The 25,107-nt window shown below is 39.1% G+C and overlaps 1 protein-coding gene across 1 annotated transcript in view; it reads right to left on the reverse strand.

The window, feature by feature from the left end:
* Pou6f2 (POU class 6 homeobox 2) overlaps positions 1 to 25,107 on the reverse strand; it is a 341,728-nt gene that overhangs the window by 55,356 nt on the left and 261,265 nt on the right. The window contains exon 5 of the mRNA XM_076573605.1: positions 23,926 to 24,323. Within this exon, the coding sequence (XP_076429720.1) occupies positions 23,926 to 24,323 (398 nt within the window). The remainder of the gene's footprint in view (positions 1 to 23,925; positions 24,324 to 25,107) is intronic.

The following is a 25,107-nucleotide window of genomic DNA, read 5'->3' on the forward strand; positions in this document are numbered from 1 at the left end:
TTTTCATCAGAAGAGAAGATTAAAGATGCCCACAACAGTTTATCAGAAGAGATGTAAGTAAACAGCACCATGATAATAAAACAACAGAAATCAATAAACATTATTCAGTAATGACTATCAGTATTAATAATTCCCCAATAAAGAGACACAGACTAACAGATTGGGTTAGAAAAACAGGATCCATCTCTTTGCTGCATCCAAGAAACAAATCTCAGCCTGGAGGACGACAGAACCTTAAGGCTAAAGGGTGAGGAAAAGTATCCTAAGCAGATGGAACAAAGAGACAAGTAGGTGTAACTATTATAATAGCTAGAAAAATAGATTCCAAACCAAAACTAGTGAGAAGAGGCAGGGGAAACTATTTCAATCTCATTAAAGGCAAAAAAATCCACCTAAGGAATAATATAATTCTAAGCTTTTATGCACCAAATACCCAATTTCATAAAGGAAATACAATTACATGTAAAATCACAAGTTGATCCTAACAGATTGATAAACAACAACTTCAATACCCTGTTCTCACCAACAGATGTGTCATCCAGACAAAAACTAGACAGAGAAACTCTGGAGTTAAATGACACCATAAATCAAATGGACCCAATGGACATTTGCAGAACATTGCACCTAAACACAAATATACTTTCTTCTCAGGAGCCTGTGGAAGTTTCTCTAAAATTGACCACATAGTAGGACAAAAAGAAGTCTGCACAAATATGGAAAATATGACATAAACTCATGTATCCTATCTGACTACAAAGGAAGGAAGCTGGATATCAACTACATTAGAAATAGCAGAAAGTATACAAACACAGAATAAAACCAAACATCACAGAATGAAAATTGGGTGAAAGAAGGAAATGTAAAACTTCTTGAATTTAATGGAAATGAAAAAAATAACATACCAAAATCCATGGGACACAATGGAGACAGTCATAAGAGGAAAATTTATAGCATGGAGTGCCTACATCAGAATTCTGGAGAGATCTCATATGAATAACTTAATCATTTGGGGCTGGAAAGACAGTTCAGGGTTAAGAGCACTGGCTGCTCTTGTAGGGGACCTTGTTCAATTCCCAGAACCCTGGTTACAAGGAACTGAATGCTTTCTTTTGGCCTCTGAGTGCACTGCACCCATCTGGCACCCATATGTACATGTGGGGAACACACACACATAAAATAAAATAAATAAATCTTACAGATTCTTAAAAAAATCAATAAGTTCATGATATGCTGAAAAGCCTTAACAAAAGGAGAACAAACAACACCCTAAAAGAGCAGATGGAAGAACTAATCAAACTCAGGACTTCAATTAATAAAGCAGAAACAAACAAACAACCAAAATAAATAATAATAAACATAAGTGAAACCAAGAGTTGGTCCTTTAAAAAAATTAAAATTGATAAATCTTTATTCAAATTAATCAAAATAAAAGAGATGGAGATCCAACTTAATCAATTAGAGGTGAAAAGGGAGCATTGTAATAAACAATGAAGAAAGCCATAGAATCATAAGATCATGCTTTTAAAAAAATCTGCATTCAGAAACACTGAAGACAGCTTATGCTGGAGAGGATGTGGAACAGGGGAACTCTCCTTCACTGTTGGTGGGAATGCAAGCTTGAACAGCCACTTTGGAAATCAATATGGTGCTTTCTTAGAAAATTGGGAATCAATCTCCCCCAAGACCCAGCTATACTACTATTGGGCATATTCCCAAGGAATGCTCAATCATACCACAAGGGCACATGCTCAACTATGTTCATAGCAGCATTGTTTGTAATAGCCATAACGTGGAAACAACCTAGATGGCCTTCAACTGAAGAATCGATAAATAAAATGTGGTACATATATACAACGGAGTACTACTCAGTAGAGAAAAACAATGACATCATGAGGTTTGCAGGCAAATGGATGGATCTAGAAAAAAAAATAATCCTGAGTGAGGTAACCCAGACTCAGAAAGACAAACATGGTATGTACTCACTCATAGGTGGACACTAGATGTAAAACAAAGGATGTCTAGACTGCTACTCACAACTCCAGGGAGGCTACCTAGTAAAGAGGACCCTAAAAAAGACACAGGAATCAACCAATGACAGAGAAATGGATGAGATCTACATGAACAAACTGGACATGAGTGGGGGTAATGAAGGGCAAGGGTCAGAGGAAAGAGAGCTTAGGGGAGCGGGAGATCCCAGCTGGATCAAGAACAGAGAAGGAAAACAAGGAAAGAGACACCATGATAAATAAAGACCCCCATGGGAATAGGAAGAAGAAAAGTGCTAGAGAGGTCCCCAGAAATCCACAAAGATACCTCCACAATAGACTACTGGCAATGGTCGAGAGAGTGCCTGAGCTGACCTACTCTGGTGATCAGATGGCCGAACACCCTAACTGTCATGATAGAACTCTCATCCAGTGACTGATGGAAGCAGATGCAAAGATCCATGGCCAAGCCCCAGGTGGAGCTCCAGGAGTTCAATCGGTGAGACAGAAGAGGGATTATATGAGCAAGAGATATCAAGACCATGATTGGAAAAAGCACAGGAATAAATAGCCAAACTAGTGGAAACACATGAACTGTGAACCAATAGCTGAGGAGCCCCCATGAAACTGGACCAGGCCCTCTGGATAAGTGAGACGACAGTCAATTAGCTTGAACTGTGTGGGAGGCCCCCAGGCAGTGGGACCAGGATCTGTCTTTAGTGCATGAGCTGGCTTTTTGGAGCCTGGGCCTATGCTGGGACACTTTGCTCAGCCTGGGTGAAGGCAGGAGGGGACTGGACCTGTCTCGACTGAATCTACCAGGCTGAGCTGAATGCCCAGGGGAGTCCTTGCCTTGGAGGAAATGGGAATGGGGGATGGATTGGGGAGAGGGCAGGGGGTGGGAGGAGGGAGGACAGGGGAATCCGTGGCTGATATGTAAAATTAAATTAAATCATAAAATAAAAAAATATTATAAAAATCTGCATTCAAACTCAGAAACCTAAATGAAATGGCTGAATTTCTACTAATCGTAAGAAAAGATGAAGTGAATAATTTAAATGCATTCACACTATACAATAAACTAGAAGCATTAATTAAAAATCTTGCAACTAGATCCACTAGGAATTTTTCTTCTTGGGGCAGAACTAGGGGGATCCTAGGCCACACTGTGCCTTTCAGTCTTTCCTTCTAGACTTTATCTTTCTGACACAAGCACTGACCCAGAAGAAACATTCTTTACTAGGGACCCCACAAACATAACACTTGGCTAAACACTGGCAAAGGCAACCAAAGAATGGAAAAGCCAACCAACAATGAGGAGACTAGAAATCTCCACAAAGAAACACCTTGGACAACCTAACTTCAGATGCCTAGATCCTGGTGCAAAAAGCACAAACATAAACGACTAAGACAAGATGCCTTCTCCAGAAGCCAGCAACTCTATTAAGTATAATATTCCCTGAGAAAAGCAATTTGGCTGAAGCACAAGACAATGTTTCCAAAATAGCAATTTTGAATATGTTCAAGGGCCTTAAAAATATATGAATAAATGCCTTAATGAAGGCCTTGAAATCACAAACAGTTGAATGAAATAATGAAAACAATCCAATACATGAAAGTAGAATTTAACAAAAAATAGATTTACAAAGAAAACCCAACTCAAATAAAACTGGAAAAAATTTAGGAAGTCAAAAGTAAGCCTTACCAATAGATGACAAAACATGGAATAGAGAATTTCAGGCATTGAAAAAAATTCAGAAGAAATGGATAGCTAAGTCAAAGAAAATGTTAAATTGAAAAAAAAAATCTAGGCACAAAACATCCATGAAATCCTGGAACAGTATGAAAAGATGTCTATAAATGATTGTCATAAAGGAAGGAGAAGAAACCCAGGTCAAAGATACAGAAAATATTTATAACAAAACCATATAAGAAAATGTAAAGAAAGAGATGCTTATCAAGGTACAAAAATCATACAGAACACCAAGTAGACATGATCAGAGAAGAAACTCCTCACAACACATTACAATCAAAACACTAAAGGGTACAGAACAAAGAAAATATATCAAAAGCCACAAAAGAAAAAGACCAAGGCACATATAAAGGCAGGGCAATTGGAGTAACATCTGGCTTTTCAAGGGAGACTCTAAGCCAAAGGGCCTGGATAGATATTCTACAAGCTCTGAGAGACTACAGATGCCAACCTCGACTAGTATACCCAGAAAAAAATATCAATCATTATAGAATGAAGAAGAAAAACATTCCAGGATCAAAAGAAATTTAATAATTTCTGTCTACCAATCCAACTCTATAGAAAGCACTAAAATTTCAGTCTGAAAAGTACTCAGAGAATAGATAATCCCAGAAGATAAATAAAAGGAGGGAAAATTAAACCCTACACCACAACAACAAAATAACAGGAATCAATAAACACTGATCATTAACAACTCTCAATATTAATGGTTCCAATTCCCAAATAAAAAGACGCAGATTAAAAGAGTGGATTAGAAAAAAGGATTTATCTTTCTCCTTCACCCAGTAAACAGACATTGCTATTAAGGACAGACATCATGTTAGGGTTAAAAGATGGAAAAAGGGATTTCAAACAAATGGACCCAACAAACAAGCAAGCATAGCTATTTTGGTATCTCACAAAATAGATTTCAATCCAAAACTGATCAGAAAAGATAGGGAAGGACACTGCATATTCATTAAAGGAAAAATCCACCAAGAGGATACTGCAATTGAAAGCATTCTTGCACAAACACAAGGGCACTTGAGTTCATGAAGGAAGCACTACTATAGCTAACATCACATATTGGGCCTCACACAGTGATAGTGGCTGACTTCAACACACCACTCTAGCCACTAGACAGGCCATCCAAACAAAAACTAAACAGAGAAGTACTATAGTTAAACAATATCATAAATCAAATAGACCTGGGAGATATTTACAGAACATTTCACCCTAATACTAAAGAATATACTTCTTTCCTCAGTATTTTCTGAAACTTTCTCCAAAATTGATGACATTTTAGGATGCAATGGAAGTCTTTGCAGAAACAACACCCTGTGTCCTGTCTGATAACCATGGATTAAAGCTGAGTATCAACAACAATTGAAATGGCAGAAAGTATAGAAACTTATGGAAGCTAAACAACTCACTAGTGAAGAAAAGTTGGGCCAAGACAGAAATAAAAAAGAAATAAAATCCCTTTTAGAATTGAATGAAAATGGAAATACAACATACCCAAGCATCTGGAACACAACAAAATTAGTTCTATGAGGGAAGTTCATGGTACTAGGTGCTTACATAAAAAAAATGGAGAGGTTGCATATTAGTAACAACACATTTTAAAGCTCTAGAAAACAAGAAGAAACAAAACAAAAGGAGTAGATATGAAGAAATAATCAAGTTAGGACTAAAATCAACGAATAGAAAGAACAATTAATCATTAGACAAAAGAAATCAGTGAAATGATTTGGTTCTTTAAGAAAATCAACAAGGCTGACAAATATTTAGCCAAATTAGCCACAAGACACACAGAGAGGATTAAAATAAATAAATTTAGAGGTTAAAGGGTAATATTACAATAGACAACACTAAAATAATTCAGAGAATCATAAGAATACATTTTAAAGTTCTGTATTCCAACACACTGGAAAATCTGAAAGAAAGGGACAAATTTTATAAAATATGTGATCCACCAAAGTTAAATCAAGATGAGATAAACAATCTAAACATACCCATAACAACCTAGTGAAATAGAATCAGTAATTATGAATTTCCCAACAACAGCAGCAGCAGCAGCAGCAGCAGCAGCAGCAAAGACGTCTAGGATCAGGTGGATTCAGTGCAGAATGCTCCCAGACCTTCAAAAATGAGTGAACGCCAATACTTCTAAAATTATTTCACAAAATAGAAACAGATGAACATTCCTAATTCTTTTTGTGAAGCCACTATTACCCTGATACAAAAACAACACAAATACCCAACAAAAGAGGACAACTATAGGCCAGTAATCTTTTATGGATATTGATGCAAAAGTTCTCACTAAAATATTTTGCAAACTGAGTCAAAAATCACATCAGAAAGATTACCCACCATGATCAAGTAGGCTTCATCCCAGAGACACAGGGATGGTTCAACATATATAAATAAATAAACATAATCTACTTCATAAATTAATTGAAAGAAAAAAAAACACATGATGATCTCAGTAGATGCAGAGAAGGCCTTCAAGAAAATCCAACATCCCTTCATGATAAAATTCATGGAGGGACTAGTGATACAGGACGTACCTCAACAAAATAAAGCCAATTTACAGTAAATCCACAGCCAACATCTCCTAAATAGAAACACTGAGCATTTCCACTAAAATCAGGAGTAAGACAAGGATGTCTACTCTCTCCATTCCTATTGATTATAGTACTTGAAGCTAAGCTAGAGCAATAAGGCAAATGAAGGGGATCAAGGGATTACAAATAGGAAAGGAAGAAGCCAAAGTAGCTCTATTTGCATATGTATAATTTTATACATTAAAGACCCTAAAGACGCCACTAGGAAACCTCTACAGCTAATAAACACTTTCATCAAAGTAGCAGAATACAAAAGCAGCACACAGAAGCTTTCTATCTATAAATGACAAACATATTGAGAAAGAAACCAGAGAAACAATACCTTTCACAATAGCCTCAAAAATTATGTTGGGATAACTCTCACCAAGCAAGTGAAAGACTTGTATAATAAGAACTTTAAGATATTGAAGAAATTGAAAAAGATATTAGAAGATACAAAGATCTCATATGGACATGGATTCATAGGATTAATATTGTGAAAATGGCCTACAAAAAGCAATATACATATCAACAAAACAAATGGCATTCTGAGTGAGGTAACCCAGACCCCAAAAGACAAATATTGCATGATTTCTCTTATATGTGGATGTTGCTTTTAAGCTTTCAATATTCATGCTACAATATGAATAACCAGAGAGATTAGTTATGGAGTAAGGGACCATTGGTAAGGAGGAGGTTATCCAATGAAGGGGAAATAGGACATAGTGTTATAAAGAGATAAAGTGGAACTAGCATAGGAGGGTTAAATGGAGAGGCATGAGAGAACAGGGCCAAGGAGGGAATAAGAGGAGGGACAACTAACACCAAAGGCTTCTTAAAAAACCATGTGGAAAGCTACTACTGTAGAAGCTTCAGAAAATGTATACATATATGAAATGAAATTTAGATGGAGTCACCATATAATGAGGGAAACAATGATCCAACCAGATATGACACCAAGTTAAACCTCCAGTACTAGGAATGGGTCACATCTTGCTGAGTAGGTGGCCAAAGGGATCCACAGAATCCTCTAAATACTACAGTCTACTGATCGGGCTATTAGTTATTCTCCACAACTGGCAAGGATGGCAAGGGCCTCTTGCTGAAGACAACACTTATGTCATTGAACATGTAGAAATGAAGCTGATGCCCAACTAGAAGCTTCAACTCTACTGATTAGTTTTCATGTTGCTGGAAAGACTATGTGTGCATGGCTGAGCCTCATGAGAGAAGCTCCTTCTTGCAATGGATGGGAGTTAACACAGAGACTCACAACTGGACAATGTGCAGAGGGTAAAAGACATTGGAGCACTCAGCTCCAAATGGGGTGTCTTTACTGCCCATCCCTCCCTAAGACGTGGGTCTCTGTGTGGAAGATTGTGAAAGATTGTAAGGGTCAGAGGTGATGGATAAATCTGAGGGAACAGTGTTTTCCAAAAACAATAGGATTGATTCATATTTGAACTCACAGAGACTGGTAACATGCATAAGATCTGCATAGGTTCAAACCAGACAAAATACCAGCATTGAAAAAGGGAAGTGGACACAAAATCCCACCTAACCCCAGTAGTTATTTATAATTAATACCTGCTGTAAAAGGAAAAATAATTTTTTCTAAAGAATATCACTGCATGTATCAAACACACACCAGTGTAGGTCCAGGATTAGTTGACAACACAAAAATAGACATAATTTTTGTGTGGGTGTACTTTTTATTTAGTTTTATTTTGATAATTTTGTAAATTTTTAATTTTCATTTTCATGTTTTTGTTTTGAGAGGGGTAAGGAGGAAGGGAAAGAGACAGAGACACAGGGAGAAAAAGAGACAGAGACAGAGAGACAGAGCTAGGAGAAGACAATGGACATGAAGTTGGGTGGGTACAGAAGTGAAGAGAGTCTGAGAATAGTTGAGGGAGGGGAAACATGATCAAAATATGTTGTATGAAAAAGATTAAGAGAAAAACAGATCTTACTATTAAGACAAGGCAAGATGGATTCAGCACAGAATTCTATCTTCGAAAACAATAATAATAAAAGAACTGACACCAATACAGCTAAGATTATTTCATAGACTAGGTAGTGAAGAGACATTTCCAAATTCTTTTTATAGACCTAATATTACCCTGATACCAAGACCAGGCAAAAAAGAAAATTGTAGGCCAATAATGCAGATGAACATAGACTCAAAAATTCTTAACAAACTACTTAGAAATCAAATTCAAGAATATCAGAAATATTATCCACCATGATCAAGTCAGCTTCATCTCAGAAATGTAAGAATGGTTCACAATAGTAAACAATGATACATAAATACAGAAATGTAATGCACCTTATATATAGACTCAAGGACAGATACCACATACTCATCTCATTAATTCAGGCAAGGTCTTTGACAAAATTCAACATCCAGTCACAGCAAAAATTCTGAAGAAACTGGAAATACAGTAAACATATCTCAACACAATGGAGGAAATTTACAATAACCGCACAGCCAACATCATTCTAAAAGGAGGGTAATTCAAATCATTTCTACTAACATCAGGAATAAGAAGAAGGATGTCCACTTCTCCACTATTGTTCAATATAGACCATGAAGTCTTAGTTATGGCAATAAGACAAGTGGAGATAAAGAAGATACAAGTAGGAAAGGAAGAATTAAAAGTATCCTTATTTGCAGATGATATGACTTCATACATTAAAAATTCTAAAGACTCTACCAGAAAACTCCTACAGCTGCTAAAGACTTTCAATCAAGCAACAGCATACAAAATTAACACACAAAAGTTAGTAACCTCCATATATACAAATGACAAACATACCTAGAAAGAAGTCTCATAAATAATACCATTCATAATATCTTCAAAAATGTTTTGGAACAAATATGAGAGAATGAAAGAGTTGCATAATTAAAACTTTAAGACATTGAAAAAAGAAGTAGAAAAAGACACCCGGAGATGGAAGACCTCTTACGTTTATGGACTGGTATGACTCATACCATGAAATGGCCCTCCTACCAAAATCAGTCTACAGATTCAATGCAGTTTCCATCAAAATGCCAACACAATTCTTTACAGAAATTGAAAAGATAATCTTAAACTTCATATAGAAACACACAAAAAAGCAGGATAGCTAAAGCAACCACAAGCAATAAAAGAACTGTTGGAGTTATCGCCATCCCTAATATTAAGGAATATGACAGAGCTTTAGTAATTAAAACAACATGGTACAGACATAAAAACAAACATGCTGATCAATGGAATAGAATTGAGGACCCAAATTTAAGTCCACAAACTTTTTTTTTTTTAATGAAAAGATAAAAAAACATACATACTGGAGAAAAGATAGCATCTTCAACAAATAGTGCTTGTCGAACTTAATGATTGCATGTAGAAGAATAAAACTCTGTCCATATTCTTCTGTTTGCATAAAAGTCAACTCCAAATGCATCAAGGATCTCAACATAAGACTAGACACCCTGAATCTGAGAGGAGAGAATGTGGGAAATATACTCGAACTTACAGACACAGGAAGAGACTTTTTCAACAGGATCCTGTAGCACAATCATTGAGAGCAACAACTGACAAAGGGGACTGAAAAGCTCCTATTCAGCCAAGGATAGCATCACTCAAGTAAAGAGGCACACTACAGTATGGAAAAAATCTTTACCAGCTATCTCACAGAGGGTTAGTATCTAGAATATACAAAGAACTGAAAAAGAGTTAAACACTAAAAACAAACAAACAAACAAACAAACAAAAACAAAAAACAAAAACAACAACAACAAATAAGCCAATTTTAAAATGGGGCATGGAACAAAACAGATAAATCTCAAAAGATGAAACACAAATGTCTGAGGAACCCTTAAAAAATGTTCAACATCTTTAGCAACCAGATAAATGAAAATTAAAGCTACTTTGAGGTTTCACTTTACTCCATCTAGAATGGCCAAGAAAAAAAAACAAACAATAAACAAATTATAACAAATGTGGGCTAGGATGTGGAGAAAGATAAAACATTTATTCACTGCTGGTGGAAATTCAAACTGATGTACCCAGTAGATACATCTGTGTGGAGTTTCCCTGAAAGCTGAAAATATATCTATTACAAGATCTAGCTCTGACATTCTTTAGTATATTCCCAATGGACTCTCCAGGAAATGAAAACAGCTTAATTAACGTTATAATGGGGGAAAATAGCTCAACTAGACACCATATGATCCCAAATATAAACCCTACTATCGCAAATGGCTTACCTCTTTTTGAGTTGTTGGCTAATGGGGTTCCATATCACCCAAATATTACAGGCTATTATCAATGCTATTATTTACCCTCCAGAACTTGAGGGTAAGACCCCATTGCTAAAGACACAACATACTTGAGTCATAGAAAATGGAGAAACCTAGCTGGTACTTTGAAGAAGAGTAACTATCAATCTCACCCAGCTGTGAACTCTATGAGCTACCACAAGGGCCTGCCTAGCAAGATATGTTCACTGTTACAATAATGGCATGAATGTTAACAGGAATAAATAATCACTTTTTGATTGGATTGAAGTCCCACTCCAGGAAATGGAACTCATTCTTGAGACTGTCAACATGGTTAAAAACCTATGCCTAGATAGTTCATGGGCCTGAAGGAAAAGACTACCATTATTACTATTGTTAGCAATACAATATACCAAAACAGCTAGCTTCTGGTTCAGTGAAAAACCTTGTCTCAAGGGAATAGGGTAGAGATCAATAGAGGATAGTGAAGGACAGAAGACAATCCCTGGCATATTCCTCTTTCCTCCATGTATGCAGGCGTGGATCTATACACTCATGTGTTTACACCACCTACACACACACACACACACACACACACACACACACAGAGACAGAGAGAGAGAGACAGAGAGACAGAGAGACAGAGACAGAGAGAGACAGAGACAGAGACAAACAGAGAGATTTAAAATTGTTGTTTGAGTTTCATAAAAAATATTATTGTCTTAGTTCACTTTCTCTGTTGCTGTGATAAAGCACACTGACAAAGGAGGAAAGGGTTTGTTTCATCTTACACTTCCAGGCTACGATCCATCACTGAGGGAAGTAAAGCAGCATACAAAGGAGCTGGAAGGAGAAAGCGTGGAGGAACATAGCTTATTGGTTTGCTATCTCCTACGTTTGTTCAGACAGCTTTCTTATACAATACAGGGCCATGCACGCAGGTGTGGCACTACTCATAGTGGGATGGGCACTCCTACATCAATTAGCAATCAGGAAAATGTCCCCACAGATGCGACCATAGGACAATGTGATGGGGGAAATTCTTCAGTTAAGTTTCCTTTATCACAGGTGAATCAAGGTGACAACCAAGATTAGCTATCACAAGTCTACCCCTGTCAACTTGACATACAAACACATCATTTTTAAACCATAACCTTTTCTTTCTTTTTTGTTGCCAAGATCTCATACTAATATCAGAATATAAAAATACAGGAGAACTTTAAAGTCTTACAGTCTTTGAAATTCCTATCATTTAAAGGTTCAATGTCTCTTTAAAATATTTCAAGTCTCTTATTTGTGGGCTCCTGTAAAATCTAAAACAAGTTACATACTTCTTATTTCAAATAAGGGAAAGACAAGGGCATAAAAACAATAGGATCAAGCTAAAACTGAAATCCAGCAGTATTGACAGTGTCTGATATCTGGGTCTTATGCATGATGTAGGCTCCTGAGTTCCAAAAGACTTGGATCATCCCACTTCTCTAGTTTTGCATACCATGGCATCCACAGCTTGTCTTGTAGGTTTAGACAGGTTCCACTCCACACCTGCTACCATCCTCGATGGCTATCCCACAGCCTGTCATCTCCAATACCCTGGAGTTTCCATTGCAAATGGGGCTTCACCTTCCTCTATGAAGGAACGCCAATGCTGCCATAGAGCCTTGGCTGTTCTCCATGACCCACTAATGCCTTTAAAATCAGTGTCTTTCCAGAGATTTACAAATTGCTAAATTTAGCTTCCACCTTGAGATGCAGGCTTGGCCTCCTCTAGACCACAGCTTTTGTACACTGACCCTGAGGAAACATCCCCTCACTGTTCCAATGAAGCATAGGTGTTTTCACCTCAATTATGCTGATCTTTTATCAATCATAGCCAATTTCCAGCCTCAGCTGACTAGTATCTATTGTCCCAGTAAAGTACCGGGACTCGTGGTTCCAGGAGGATAGAGTCCATGATCATCATAGTGAGGAGCATGGCATCAGGTATGCAGACATGGCACAGGAGCAGCAGCTGAGAGCTCGCATCATGATCCACAAGTTCAAGGCAGAAAAGGGAGAAGAGAGCTAACTGGAAATAGCATGGGCTTTTGTAACCTCAAAGTCCATACCAGTAACATACCTCCTAATGCTTCCCAGCCAGTTCCACCAACTGGGGACCAAGCATTCAAATATATGAGCCTATGGTGGCCATTCTTATTCAAGGTACCACAAGCACAGAATCTAAGTTCAAATGTACCACAGGAACAGCCCTGATAGAGTGCTTCCCTCTGAAGCTTCACAAGCCAGGCTTCCACTATCTACATTTGTTTCAACAGCCTTTTCTTTCAAGCTCCCACAACAATATCTTATTAAGCTCTGAACAAAGTTTTTCCAGCCAAAATTCTTCAAGCCCCCTCAGTTCCCACAGTTCCCCCCCCACACACACACACAAATCAACGTGGTCAGGTCAATCACTGCAAAAAATCTGACTTCCAGTACAATTCTGTTCTAGTTTGCTTTTTGTTGTTCTGATAAACACTGTGAGCAAGAGCAACTTGACCAAGAGCAACTTGAGGACAATGGGGCTAATTCATCTTACAGGTTATGTCTATCATCAAGGAAAGCCAAGGCAGGAATTCAAGGCAGGGGCTTTGATGTAGAAGACACAGAGAAGCATTTCTTGCTGGCTTACTGTATACTATCTACTGCTCCTGCCCAGCCAGCCTTTCTTATAAATCCCAGGTTACCTGCTCAGGGGTGGTACTGTCTACCATGGACTGGGCCCTTTTACATCAATTAGCATTGACAAAATAACCCCATAGCCATGCCTACAGGACAATCTGATGGAAACAATTTGTAAATTGATGTTCACTCTTCCCAAGTGTGACAAGTTGATAACCATGATTGCTTATTACAATAATTAAATGAATTTTGGCTTGGAATTAGAACAGAATTTCCAACAATTTCTGGAATAGCTCTGAACATAGTTCTGCAATTTTATGTTTCACATTTGTGTTAAGTAATTTTCTCAGCACTGATGATGATCATAAAATCAAAATATTGATTGACTCTGAAAACTGTTAAAGATGCTCTACATCCTGCAATATCAAGTATTTGGCCAAAATTTCGTTCTTGGGCCTGGTGAGATGGCTCAGTAGGTAAGGATACTAGCAGCCAATACTGACAAACTGAGTTTGATACTTAGAACCCACGTGGTAGAAGGAAATTCCTGAAAATAGTCCTCTGGCCTTTGAATGTGCATTGTGGTATATGCACACGTGCACACACACACACACACACACACACACACACACACACACACACACAAAAAAAATAAAAAGGTTTCATTCTTTATTTTAAAGTGATCATGCACATTTGTTATTAGTATCCATTTTTTTGTCCTTCATAAGTGGTAAAATTATGTGTATATCAAATTTGTTTCAAAAGAAATTTCATTGTAATTTTTTTTATCAGTAAATGTTTGATTTGTACAGAAAATTCATATACCAATACACCAAAGGTTATGTAAAACTTTCTCAGGCAAAAAGAGGTTTGCAAGCTGAAAAGTTTAAGAAGCCCTTAGCTAGAAAGGGACAGCACTTAGGAGCAGATGAACACTCAGTTCTTGAAGAGGGTTGTAGAGATTACAAAAGGATTGTTTCTATTCCTTATAATATTTTAGGTGTCAGATACACATCACTAGGATTCTTTTCCCCTGCAGATAGAGGGCTATTAGCCCACATGTAGAGTTTGGGTCAGGCTTGGGTAGATAATAAGCCACAGATTCTCTGATGCAGTACACATCTGGGGAGGCAGACAGTGGAGATGACACTGGCTCATTCTTTATCGAAATGAAGATCTCTTTATATCTTAAAAGTAGTAAGGGCCAACTCATGCAGCCAACACTTTGAGAAAAAGCATTTTGTTCACTGTTGTAGAAATGGATCGTTTGGACTCTATTATTAAGACAATTGATGGCTGCTTATCTTTTCTCCATTTTGGAGGCTTCTTGAGAGTTTTTGAGCTGTTGATGCTCAGTTTCACTTAGAACCTGTAGGTCAGTGGTTCTCAACCTTTTTAATGCTGCGACCCTTTAATACAGTTCCTCATGTTGTGGTGACCTTCAACAAAATTGTTTTGTTGCTACTTCATAACTGTAATTTTGCTACTATTATGAATCGTGGTGTAACTATCTGATAAGAGACCCAAAGGAGTCACAACCCACAGGTTGAGAAACACCACTTAGGAAGATCCTATGTATCATTACTCAAAAAATTCATTGCTCCTAATGTACACAGCCACTGCTGAAACCCAATTAAAGAGATTGGTAATTTCCTTTGTTTTTTTTTAAAAAAAAAAAAGAAGAAGAACTGGGGACAAAGGACAACTGTAGGAATATGGGTCTGTGTAGCTTGAGTTAAACAAGTCCAGGGAGAATAACAGTGGCCAGGCTGGCAAGGTCTCAGCAGCCTAGAACATATTTGATCATAGGCCAGTCTTCCTGTTTGGCAGAAGAGACTTATGGAAGAGGCTGGCTGGCAGAACGGTTTGTAGATTGTGCTTTGAGGACATTTCAACTGGGGTCTATGTAATTCTTACTCTGTAGGCAACTCGAAGAACACCACCTTTGGTCTTTGCCATAATTGACTTTCTGCCTGTTCAGGTTGGCTCCGAGGAACACTTGACTTTGGCCCTAGGTTGGCAAGTCCTTTGGGATGCAGGGTGCTGTGTATGCTTAGTTTGCCAGGAACGTTACTTTTTAAGATCATAGGCGGGAGTACAAAGGCATTTTCCCCTAATTAAAAAGATGTAACCTTTTAAGCCTTATAGAGCACAGTCTGGAGAGCTTTCCTGGGAGAAGTCAGAGGGATTCTTTTCAACCTTCTCTTATCTGAACTCTTAAAATCTTTTGTTCTCTTTAAAAGCTCTAAGTGCCCTGTATTGCTACCTGACAGCGTGAGGACAGAGATTCCACTCTGGAGAAGAGTCCAGCTGAAAAAAGAGAAGGGATTCTACCTTTACTTCTTTTTTTTATGACAGTTAAATATCTCCTGTTATAGAAAACTAAGTGCTACTGGGCTCATCATTGTCAAACTGTAGTTCAGACAAAATGTGCTGGGCTAGGAATGTGCATTGATCGGAACCCAACTGGGCTTTCAGACACAGCCACTGGTCCTGAGACTCAACAGAGCCAGTAGCAGACAGACGTCAAACACTCCCTCCTTTGTGCATTCTTCTGGGGCCTCACAGACAGACTCACTGAGTGGCCAAGGACAGGAGAACAGTCCTTTCCACTAGACTGCCACTGAGAGAGGCAAGCGCACCTTTGCTGTGCTAGGTCAGCAGACACTCTAGAGACGGTGTTCCCAACATGGGGCCCTTCTAAGCTCTGCTTTTGTACTCATAAGGCTCAATATTTAGGTCTTAACAGTGGGGGATGGTGAAAGAGAAGGAAAGCACACAAATATATAGTTCGCTGACAACCAAAATAGACATTGCAAAGGTAGAAAAATATACGTGATGACAATTTGAAGTCAGACCTGCACTGGAGTATACATTCAGTTATTTTTAATGATGCTTAGGAATTTGCTTCAATTTTTTGAGACTTAGATTTTTGGATTTGTAGATAATTTTAGCTTATTTTGGGTTGTGTAGAAAATATGAGATTAAAATTAATTCTGTAAGATATACAGAAATTTTTATTTAATAAATGGTTAGAGCTTTGGATCTTGAGGCCATGAATAAAAGAATGAATATAAAAACACACATGCAAATTTCAAAACTCTCTATAAATATTTTGCATTATGTGAACTGCATGTGACACATGCGCGCGAGCGTGCACGCGCGTGCGCACACACACACACACACACACACACACAAACACACACAAAGTAAATATAATGATTAAAAAAAGTTTTCTCCCTTTACTTACATGTTAGAAGCTACATTGGTAAGTTGGAAGTAAATTTATTTTGGTTCTTAATAATATTGATGCTAAAAATGAGATTCTGTGAGTAGTCTTTAAACTGAGACGGTTAATCAACATTAGCATTAAATGCATGCATCTGCTTTCTTTCTGGCTTACAGCCCTTGGAAATTCTCAACAGCCTTTGTTGAAAGTCCCCTTCAGAGAGTCTCTTCACCTTTCTAACTTGGGGTCACATGATAAAGCTCAGGTGTAATCACTGTTTATGCATGCATTTATAGCCCAAGATTAATTGTTTGCTTTTGTCCAAGTGCATTGGTCTCACATTCCTCCCTAGATTAGAATAGCTACAGTCAATGCATGAAAATCCCCATTGGGCCCTAGCTCTACCCTCTGGAACCGTATTAGTTGCTCTCACATAAGCCATTTCATTTAATCCCCACCTCCACCCTCCAGTCACAGAGGAAACTGTGGCTTTGCAGGATGTGCTGACTTGACCCAAGTGTTCATCAGAGGCAGCATTTGATTCTAGCAGTGTGTGCTTCTAAAGGACACTTTCTAAGGTGCCACCGAGTCTGATCTGCAGATTCTCCTCAGGGTTGCAATGCATACCATTTGTGCTTTCCAAATGTTTGCAGAGGCTGATAAAAGTACTTTAGCTTTTACAACCTAGAGAATATTCACTTGTGAGTCTATGATTTGGGAGTCAATTTAAAAGCCCGTGGAAAATTTGCTTCAAACTTGTGGGAAATGAGGCTAAAACATAAAGAATAACAGTGTTAAAGTACTAGGATATTATATTGAGTTCACATAAATGCTAAGTTTTGCTTGTTCAGAGCAAAGTGTCAGCCAAATGATACATTTATGAACAGGAAGGTAAAAGGATTTCAGAGCATTCTGCACTTACGTGGGGACTGGTTCACCAGCTATACCGTCTAACAGATAATGCTGGGACCAAAATTAGTGGTGCTGATCACCAGGCTCTGTGCTGAGCTCGTGAATCTGCCTCATTGTCATGATCACAACGGGTCTGTTTTATTTGACAACTTAGAACTTATCATCTTCGAATGCTGCAATCATTTGCACCACCCCACCTTGCACATCCTTTCTGTCTGTTACTATTTGATGAGAGTTTCCATAGTGAGTGGGGAGACCACGCTGCCTTCTTTGTTAAACCCCTTCCACACGATCTGACTAATCGACAGAGCAGTGCCGTGGAATGGAAAATCCAAACAATGACAAAGAATCACTGCCCTGTATAAGTATATTCTTGGTAAACTAATTTTTCCCCCTGCCACTCTCAAAGCAATATAAACTTTGTTGTTCCTCCCGGATCTCAAATGCTTGTAATAAATTCTTGGAAATGTCAGTAATGTTGAACTGAGGGTTTTGTTAAAGGAGATTTTCTTTCTTTCATAAAAGGAAAAATTGTCCTTCGCAGAGTATATGGGTAAATACATTTTTGCTTATTTTATTCAGTGCTTAATACAGATGGGCAAAGGGATTCCCATTTCCCACCAGGCCTTTTGCTGAATGGCTGAATCATGAGTAAAGTCCTCAATCTTCTGGATAGTGGTGTGAACAGAAATGGTCTTACTCTTTCACAACTTTAGGCTAATGAAGGCTTGCTCAGCAAATTTATAGGACACAAAACATTTCTATTAGTGTGTTACATCTAATCTTCACAGTGAATCTCTGAGTTCGGCTGGATTTTCTCATCCATGATAATCAAGTTTTCTTTGGCTCTTTAGACCAAGAGGAAATATTTCCCAGCCCATGCCAACTCCCACTTTATAAAGGTCTTCATGGCTGGATTGCTGTGGGAGGGGGTTGTCTACTCTGTGACAGTACTATCACTTTTAGCTATTTTACTTGATTTCAGAAAATTCCTAAATCAGTTAAGTAAAATCAATCAGCCAAGAGTTATCTGATTGTCCTAACATTTCAATTAAAAAAAAAAAGATTGGTTTATTAGTCATCTGCAATGAGGAAAATGGATTGACAAGCCCCTATCCTTTTCTAATCCATTAGCCAACATGCCTTTGTTTTCCTGCTGTGCCAAATTTGGTGCGTTTTCCGGTACATCTTTCTGTAGGATGTAAGGCATACTGAAACTTACAACAGACGGGATGCCACTGGTTGTGGAGAATGTTTGCTAACTACACCATTAACACTTCTGGTAGCAGACGGTGTAGGAGGCATGAGTGAGAGAATGCTAAGCACTGAGGGTCAAGATGCAAAACAACTTAATGCAGCATTTTAACCATGAAAAGGAAAGTCTCAAGTTCAGGCCAGCATACCAGTATTCCTTGTGTTTGTCCCTTGTGTTTTAGAACTGACTCTAACTCAGCCTGGCCTTAGAGCTTAAAACCTGAAATTTTATTGATGATAGATTTTTGCCATTTGAATTTCAAAATCCTGTGTTAGACTATTATCTTTTTCAATTAGTGCACTGAGGGTGCTCTTAAGTTTGCATCTGAGATGAGAACTGCATGATCTTGCCTTAGTCTCACTTTTGTAAGTGACTCTGCCCTGTGTGAACACAGAGATGTCTCTGTTCTATCAGAATTGATAACGGCCAAAGGAGGCTCTATATCAGCATACATGTGTGGGCCACCAACACCACAGTGCTACCGATTTCTAATGTAAAACTCAAAAGGAACTGAAAGGGCCTCAGAAGGATTTAATTTTATGAATGAAATATCCTACAGCCAGGAGCCTCATGTTAAACTGATCAATACTAATTGCTGAAGGGAGAGGGAGTTTGGCCTTTTTTTATGGTGAGGATGCAGGCTCGTGGTTGAAGAAAATTTGCTTTAAAAATAATGAAAATAAGTACTTCTCAAGATTTGGACTTTCTGGTTCAATAATGGATATGACACTACCCTTCCCTATTACACATGTACTTTCAATGTAGTACAGAGTGTGCCCAAGGAAAACTACTGTCAGGAAGGTCAGAAGGCATTGCTCCTGTGTAACAGAGGTGGGATTCTGATCAAGTTTCTCTACTGAGCTTTTTACTAGACCTGTATATCAGCAAATGCTCACATGTGAAAATGCATTTTACACCATCTTCCTGTACCTGCACTTCCGAGGAGGTGACCAGGCCCCTCCTTTCTCATACAAGCACAAATAGATTTTTTTTTTTTGCTCCTGTTTCATCTTCCTCTCTGTCCCTCTGTTGTTTATTAAAATGCACGGTACAGCAAGAAAAGGAAAAGATTATCCTGCTTCCTGCCATGTGAGGTGGTTTGCAGAAGGCCAAGGTTAAATGCAGCGTTTGGTTCCTTAAGCTTCTCTAATGCACAGGTGTGGCAAAACAATCTGGGATGAGAGCACAGAGCTTCTACTCTCTGAGGACACAAACTTGAGCTTAATTTGTGCTCTCCGGCTAAGCTAAAACCTTCTTCTGCTATCATTATCCCACTTACGTTTGTCTTCCACTCTCTTTCCACTTTGCCATCCAGCTGAGTGGGAAGAAATTCACCTGACCTTGAAGAATACTCAGAAGATCAGAGAATAAGGTTTTCAGCAGCCACTAAACTCCCGGACTCCTACCAACATTTGGATCATCTGTGCATAGGCCTGAAAAGATTCTTAGAAACAGCAAATGAGGAAAACAACATCCAGAGAGTTACACTAACCTGTCAAGAGCCACAAGGGAGCTGAGATGAGATGAGAAAGAAGCCATCAACCTTCCAGGACACCACAATGGCCTCCAGCCAGGCCCAGTTAGACCCTGAAGGCTCATTAGGATGTCAGCAAAATGCCTGTGATGTCTCCAGTGCATGTAAAACTCTGAAGGACATCCCCAGGAAAAGCAGTCTCCAAGTACTGAAAGGGAAGAGCCTCACCGTTCTCATGCTCACAGGATCTCTACTAGATTTGACTAATATCGAATTAAAATGTTGAGTTTGTCTTTTTCCTACCAGGAATAAGTCCATTAAGTCCTCTCTATCTAAAAGGCTACTTCTGTCTATTGTTTCAGATCCTTGTCTATTCTGGTGCAGATGAGGTACAGCAAAATGAGGGTGCATGCACTGAAAACCATCCCGGAATCCAAGGACAAACTTCAGCTCCCAGATGCACTTTTCTGTTCCATGAACTCTACATAAATTCATTTTTCATTTTGCCTACATCTGCCTGTGTGCCCTGACCACCTACGTGGCTCTGGAGGACCTGTGTGACTCCCTTTCCTGTTTAGAACGTCTCTCCTCAGCCTCCTGCGACTGAAGAAAGTTGTGAGTGGGCAGACTTTGAGTCTCAGTGGAGAAACACAGCCCGGCAGGTTGAGCTTCTGCTATCCACTCCAGCCCCACCCTTCCCTGACCACAAATGGTCAAAATTAATGAAAAAAGTTCCTCTCTTATCCAAGCTTTTCTGGAGGGGTAACACTTTAGAGTCTTGACTGACTTGAAACAACAATCTGGTTTTGTAAATGCAATCCATTTCATGGAATTGAGTGAAAAAGTGAAATCAAATTATACTGCAATTTTACAGAAACCCCTGACAGGAGCTATTTGGAGACTTTTTGTCTAGGTGTTGCTACCTGCCAGCATTACTCATTTTTTTCTCCATCTTGAAAAATGACCTCATCCAAATATATCTTCACAACCTGCTTTCATTTAGGACTTTTTTTCTGAAGACATCATAGTATACAGCTTTGGAAATAATTGTTATCCCTCAAAATGTTTTTGAGCCAAATATAAAATAAAAGTGCCTTCTGATGCACTGGCTTTCCCTAATAATTTATGTTGCACAGTTCTAAAATGCTTTTGCTCACATGGATTTTGAACAATGTAGAAAGGTAAAGCCTACATGAAAATGAAGAATCATATAAATGTAAGTTCTCACATACAAATTTAGTTGATCTTTATTCTCTGAATAATTTCAGAAAAAATACTTTATTCTAGTTCATAAAGATTGTTACCGCTGAGAGTTAAATGTCTGTGCACTGCCTTTAAAATGTTGTGTTTTTTTTTTTTTTTTTTTTAAAGTTCAAACCTTCCATGTTCCACAAACTCAAAAGCCCTGCAGCGAGTGTTGGGAAAAAAGTTTAGACCATGAAATTCTTCCTTTCTTTTACACATGCCTGAAGTAAGAGAAGAGTGCCTTTACTCTTATTGACATAGACTTATTTGAGTTTAATTCTATATCTATGCAGAAATGTTTTTAAAACTTTCAACAAGGCAATCCTTTGGTGGTCACTCATTCAGGTCCACAGGTGCTGGTGTAATAGCTACTCTGTACTTAAGTATCATATATATATTGATGAGTTTAGAAGCAAAAATCCCAGCAAGAAAAGTTAGAATATTTTATCAGGACTATAAAGAAACAGAACGTGGTTTTGAGCATCTCTTTGCTGAAAAATGAAACAAAACTAAACAGCCCGGGATTCCCGTGGCAGTTGAGAGAAGGGCTAGACCTTCTCAGGTATTGTCAGTGTTCTGTGAAGACTGGTGTCTACACAGCTCCAAGCTGGCTTTTACTAAATGGGAAACAACTCTGGGTTATAATCAACAACTTGGGTGGATGCAAATCATGCCATCTCTCAAGGCAGGATGATTTTTCTTTGGCAAGTTAACCTATTTTGTTTTGGTGTCTCGGTGGGAGCAGGGTAGAAATGTTTAATCACATGTTGTCATGGCTTGGATCTGAACTATCTCCCACAGATTCCTGTTTGAAGCTTGCTCCCCATTGGTGGGGCTGTCTGGGGAGGCTGTAGAACCTCTAGATGGGTTGTGGCTCCTGCTTTGGTCTCTGTTTCTTCGTTTACAATTGTGAACAAGCTCTGCCACACACTGTTGCTACAGACTGAGCTGCTTCCCAGGCCCTCTCTGCTATGATGGACTTCACCTCTCCAAAACTGTAAGTCAAATTAAAACAAGTTGTTTCTGTCAGGTAGTGTGCTTACAGAGTGTAAAAGTCACCGACTCACTTGGTGTATAGGTCCGTCTACTTGAATTGTTCTTAAAAAGCATTATACTCTCTCTCTGGGATGACAGAGATACATTACAGCTGTTCACAACACTGGGGCTGCTTGAACAGAGCATTTGTGCATTTGATTATGTCTACTCTCCCATCAGATGCCAGGGGTCCAAGGAAGACACTTTCAGCTTGTGTTCATTTCAGCATCATGTCAAAATCGTTAGGTTGTCTTGCCCTTGTAAGATTTGTGAAAAAATACATCTCAGCTCTGACTTGGGAATGTGCTCACGGGGGAACCTGTAACCACTTGTCCAGGAAATCACAATTATTCCTCAATCAACTGTTTGTATTTCCAGGTAAACTTTGGGCCACTCCAAGAAAGCAAGTTCCAAGAAACAAAGCAATGGGACACCAAGTAAAGTCAGTTCTAAATTGTTAAATTATGAATCTCCTTGCCTTTAATCTTTGTGCTTATCTGTTTGATATTGTTTGTCTTCCTGTTTCACAGCCATGCATGCCATGACTGGTGTCATCCTTGGGCTGGGGAGGCTGGATCAAGGCTTACCTCTAAGGAAGGTGGGTGGGCTAACTGGCATTGAAATGAATGCACAAACTGTTCACTTGGTTGTCATCATACCTAGAAAGACCCTGAGTCATTTAGAATCTCATGGAGAAAAGTGTCTAATGTAAGTTGAAAATAGGTAGCTTATACATCCTGCACGGGCATCCCAGTCATTCTCTTTGGAAGCTAATCTGTTCTGAAGTTAAAGTTATATATTCCTGAATGTTCCTCTTCATTTCTCTTCAATGATAGCAGGTTAAAGATAAGCTTTCATGATTAACCTAAAGCATCGATTTTTTATTTCTTCAGTCTCACAGTAATAAAGTAAATATATAGCTGCTTTGTCTTGTATCAAGATGCATATTTGCTGAGGCTCTGGGCATAAATTTAGAGTACTTGTTAGTCTGTGGGGTAATGGTTGGAATCTGGGACATAAGACTGGGGCTAAATTTCTTTGCCCTCCTAACCCCAGAGAGTGTTTAGAAGAATAAAAAGAAAAGAGCAGAAAGTACTGAAGGTAAGACACTGTTGTATTCATAATATAGAGAAATAACCACCAAGCCTCGTGGACAGGAGAGGCAGTTCTCCACGGGGCTACAAAACTGTGCTAGTAATAATTTTAATTGGATGCTATCTTTGCAGCCTTCAAAAAGTATCATAAAATGGAGTTATTACAGGCTACAAGTGCACTTATAGTGCTGTCCTCTCACCGAAAGAAAGACATAACATTTATCCTTCGGAGGGCAGCATCAATGGGCCTCTATTTGTTTCGTTTACATGCATCCCCAGCTGCCTGCCATTTGCTTCCCCTTCCCTAAGTCTAGGAGATCAATTTGAATCGGACGCTGCAGAACGGGATGCTATGTCTTGCTGGCCCTCCGCCTCGGGGGACTGTACAGCACCATGGGAAAGTCCAAACTCCTGAGGAGGATGGAGAGCATACCTGTAGAGGGTTGGGCGGTGTGAGCGGTGATGGAAGGCTGTGTCCTGGAGATGGGCTGGGTTTCTGAGGGGGACTTGAGCTCTGTTGGCTTGGAGATGACTGATTCTGGCTCTGGGGGTGGGAGTGGGGTTGATGCTGTTGAGACTGAGTAGCCTGCTGCAGCTGAGTTGGGGGAGCCGGTGGCTGCTGTGAGGCAGGTGGTGGCTGGTGGGGCGGGGTGGGCTGGGACTGCTGCTGCTGAGACTGGGAGTTCGTCTGGGAGGCTGGCTGTGGGTGCTGGCTGGTTGGTGGAGGAGGCAGTTGTTGCTGTTGTTGTTGTTGTTGCTGCTGCTGCTGCTGCTGCTGCTGGAGCTGGAGCTGCTGGAGCTGTTGCAGTTGGGAGTTCAGGGATGAGGTAGCTGCAGGGAAGACAGGAAGGATGTCGTGAAACAACAGAACAGATAGATGTGTCTTGATGGCTTGTCCTGTGCATAATGACAAAGGTCCCTCTTACAGAATGTTGTCTTCCCTTCCTTGAAGGTTCTTGGCATGGCAGAGGATTGTGGGACTCTGGATGAAACAAAGTATTTTTTTGTGAAAATTTTGCAGTTTCAGACCAGAATGTAACCCAGCAGATATTCTTAAAGCTCTGAGCATTGCTTTAAAAGCACTGCATTAAAGAGGTGCACCAGGGATGGAGACTGTTTTTAAGCACTTTCTCCCTCTTTCCCTTCTTTTCCACCCGCAAAATATACTCATCCTTTCAAGGTTTGATTTAGATTTTCAAAGTTCAACCAGTTTAATTCTTTGGGTAAATGCTTGACTGGAGTTAAGAACAGAACACTAAATTGTTAGTAATCTCCTTCCCACCCATCATCAGTGCCATTAGTGGCATCATTTTCCCTTGCTACTTCAGACCTCTACCAATTTTCTCAGACGTCCTGGTTTCAACGCATTTCTGCTTTAAAGAGAGTACAGACTTCAGAGAATAAAAGAACCACGAATGATTTAATTATTTTTTTGCTTGTTGATCAGACAACGCTCTTAAACTGAAGGGATCGTGGTTGGTGGCTGTGAGTTGGTTAGATACATTAGCATCTCAAAGAGCTGAGAGAATAAATGAACGCTTTTAAGTTTTATTGAGGTGTGTGTGTGTGTGTGTGTGTGTGTGTGTGTGTGTGTGTGTGTAAAGCTATGTGTGCA

Source organism: Peromyscus maniculatus, chromosome 5 (genome assembly GCF_049852395.1).
Source record: "Peromyscus maniculatus bairdii isolate BWxNUB_F1_BW_parent chromosome 5, HU_Pman_BW_mat_3.1, whole genome shotgun sequence".
NCBI classification, from domain to species: Eukaryota; Metazoa; Chordata; class Mammalia; order Rodentia; family Cricetidae; genus Peromyscus; species Peromyscus maniculatus.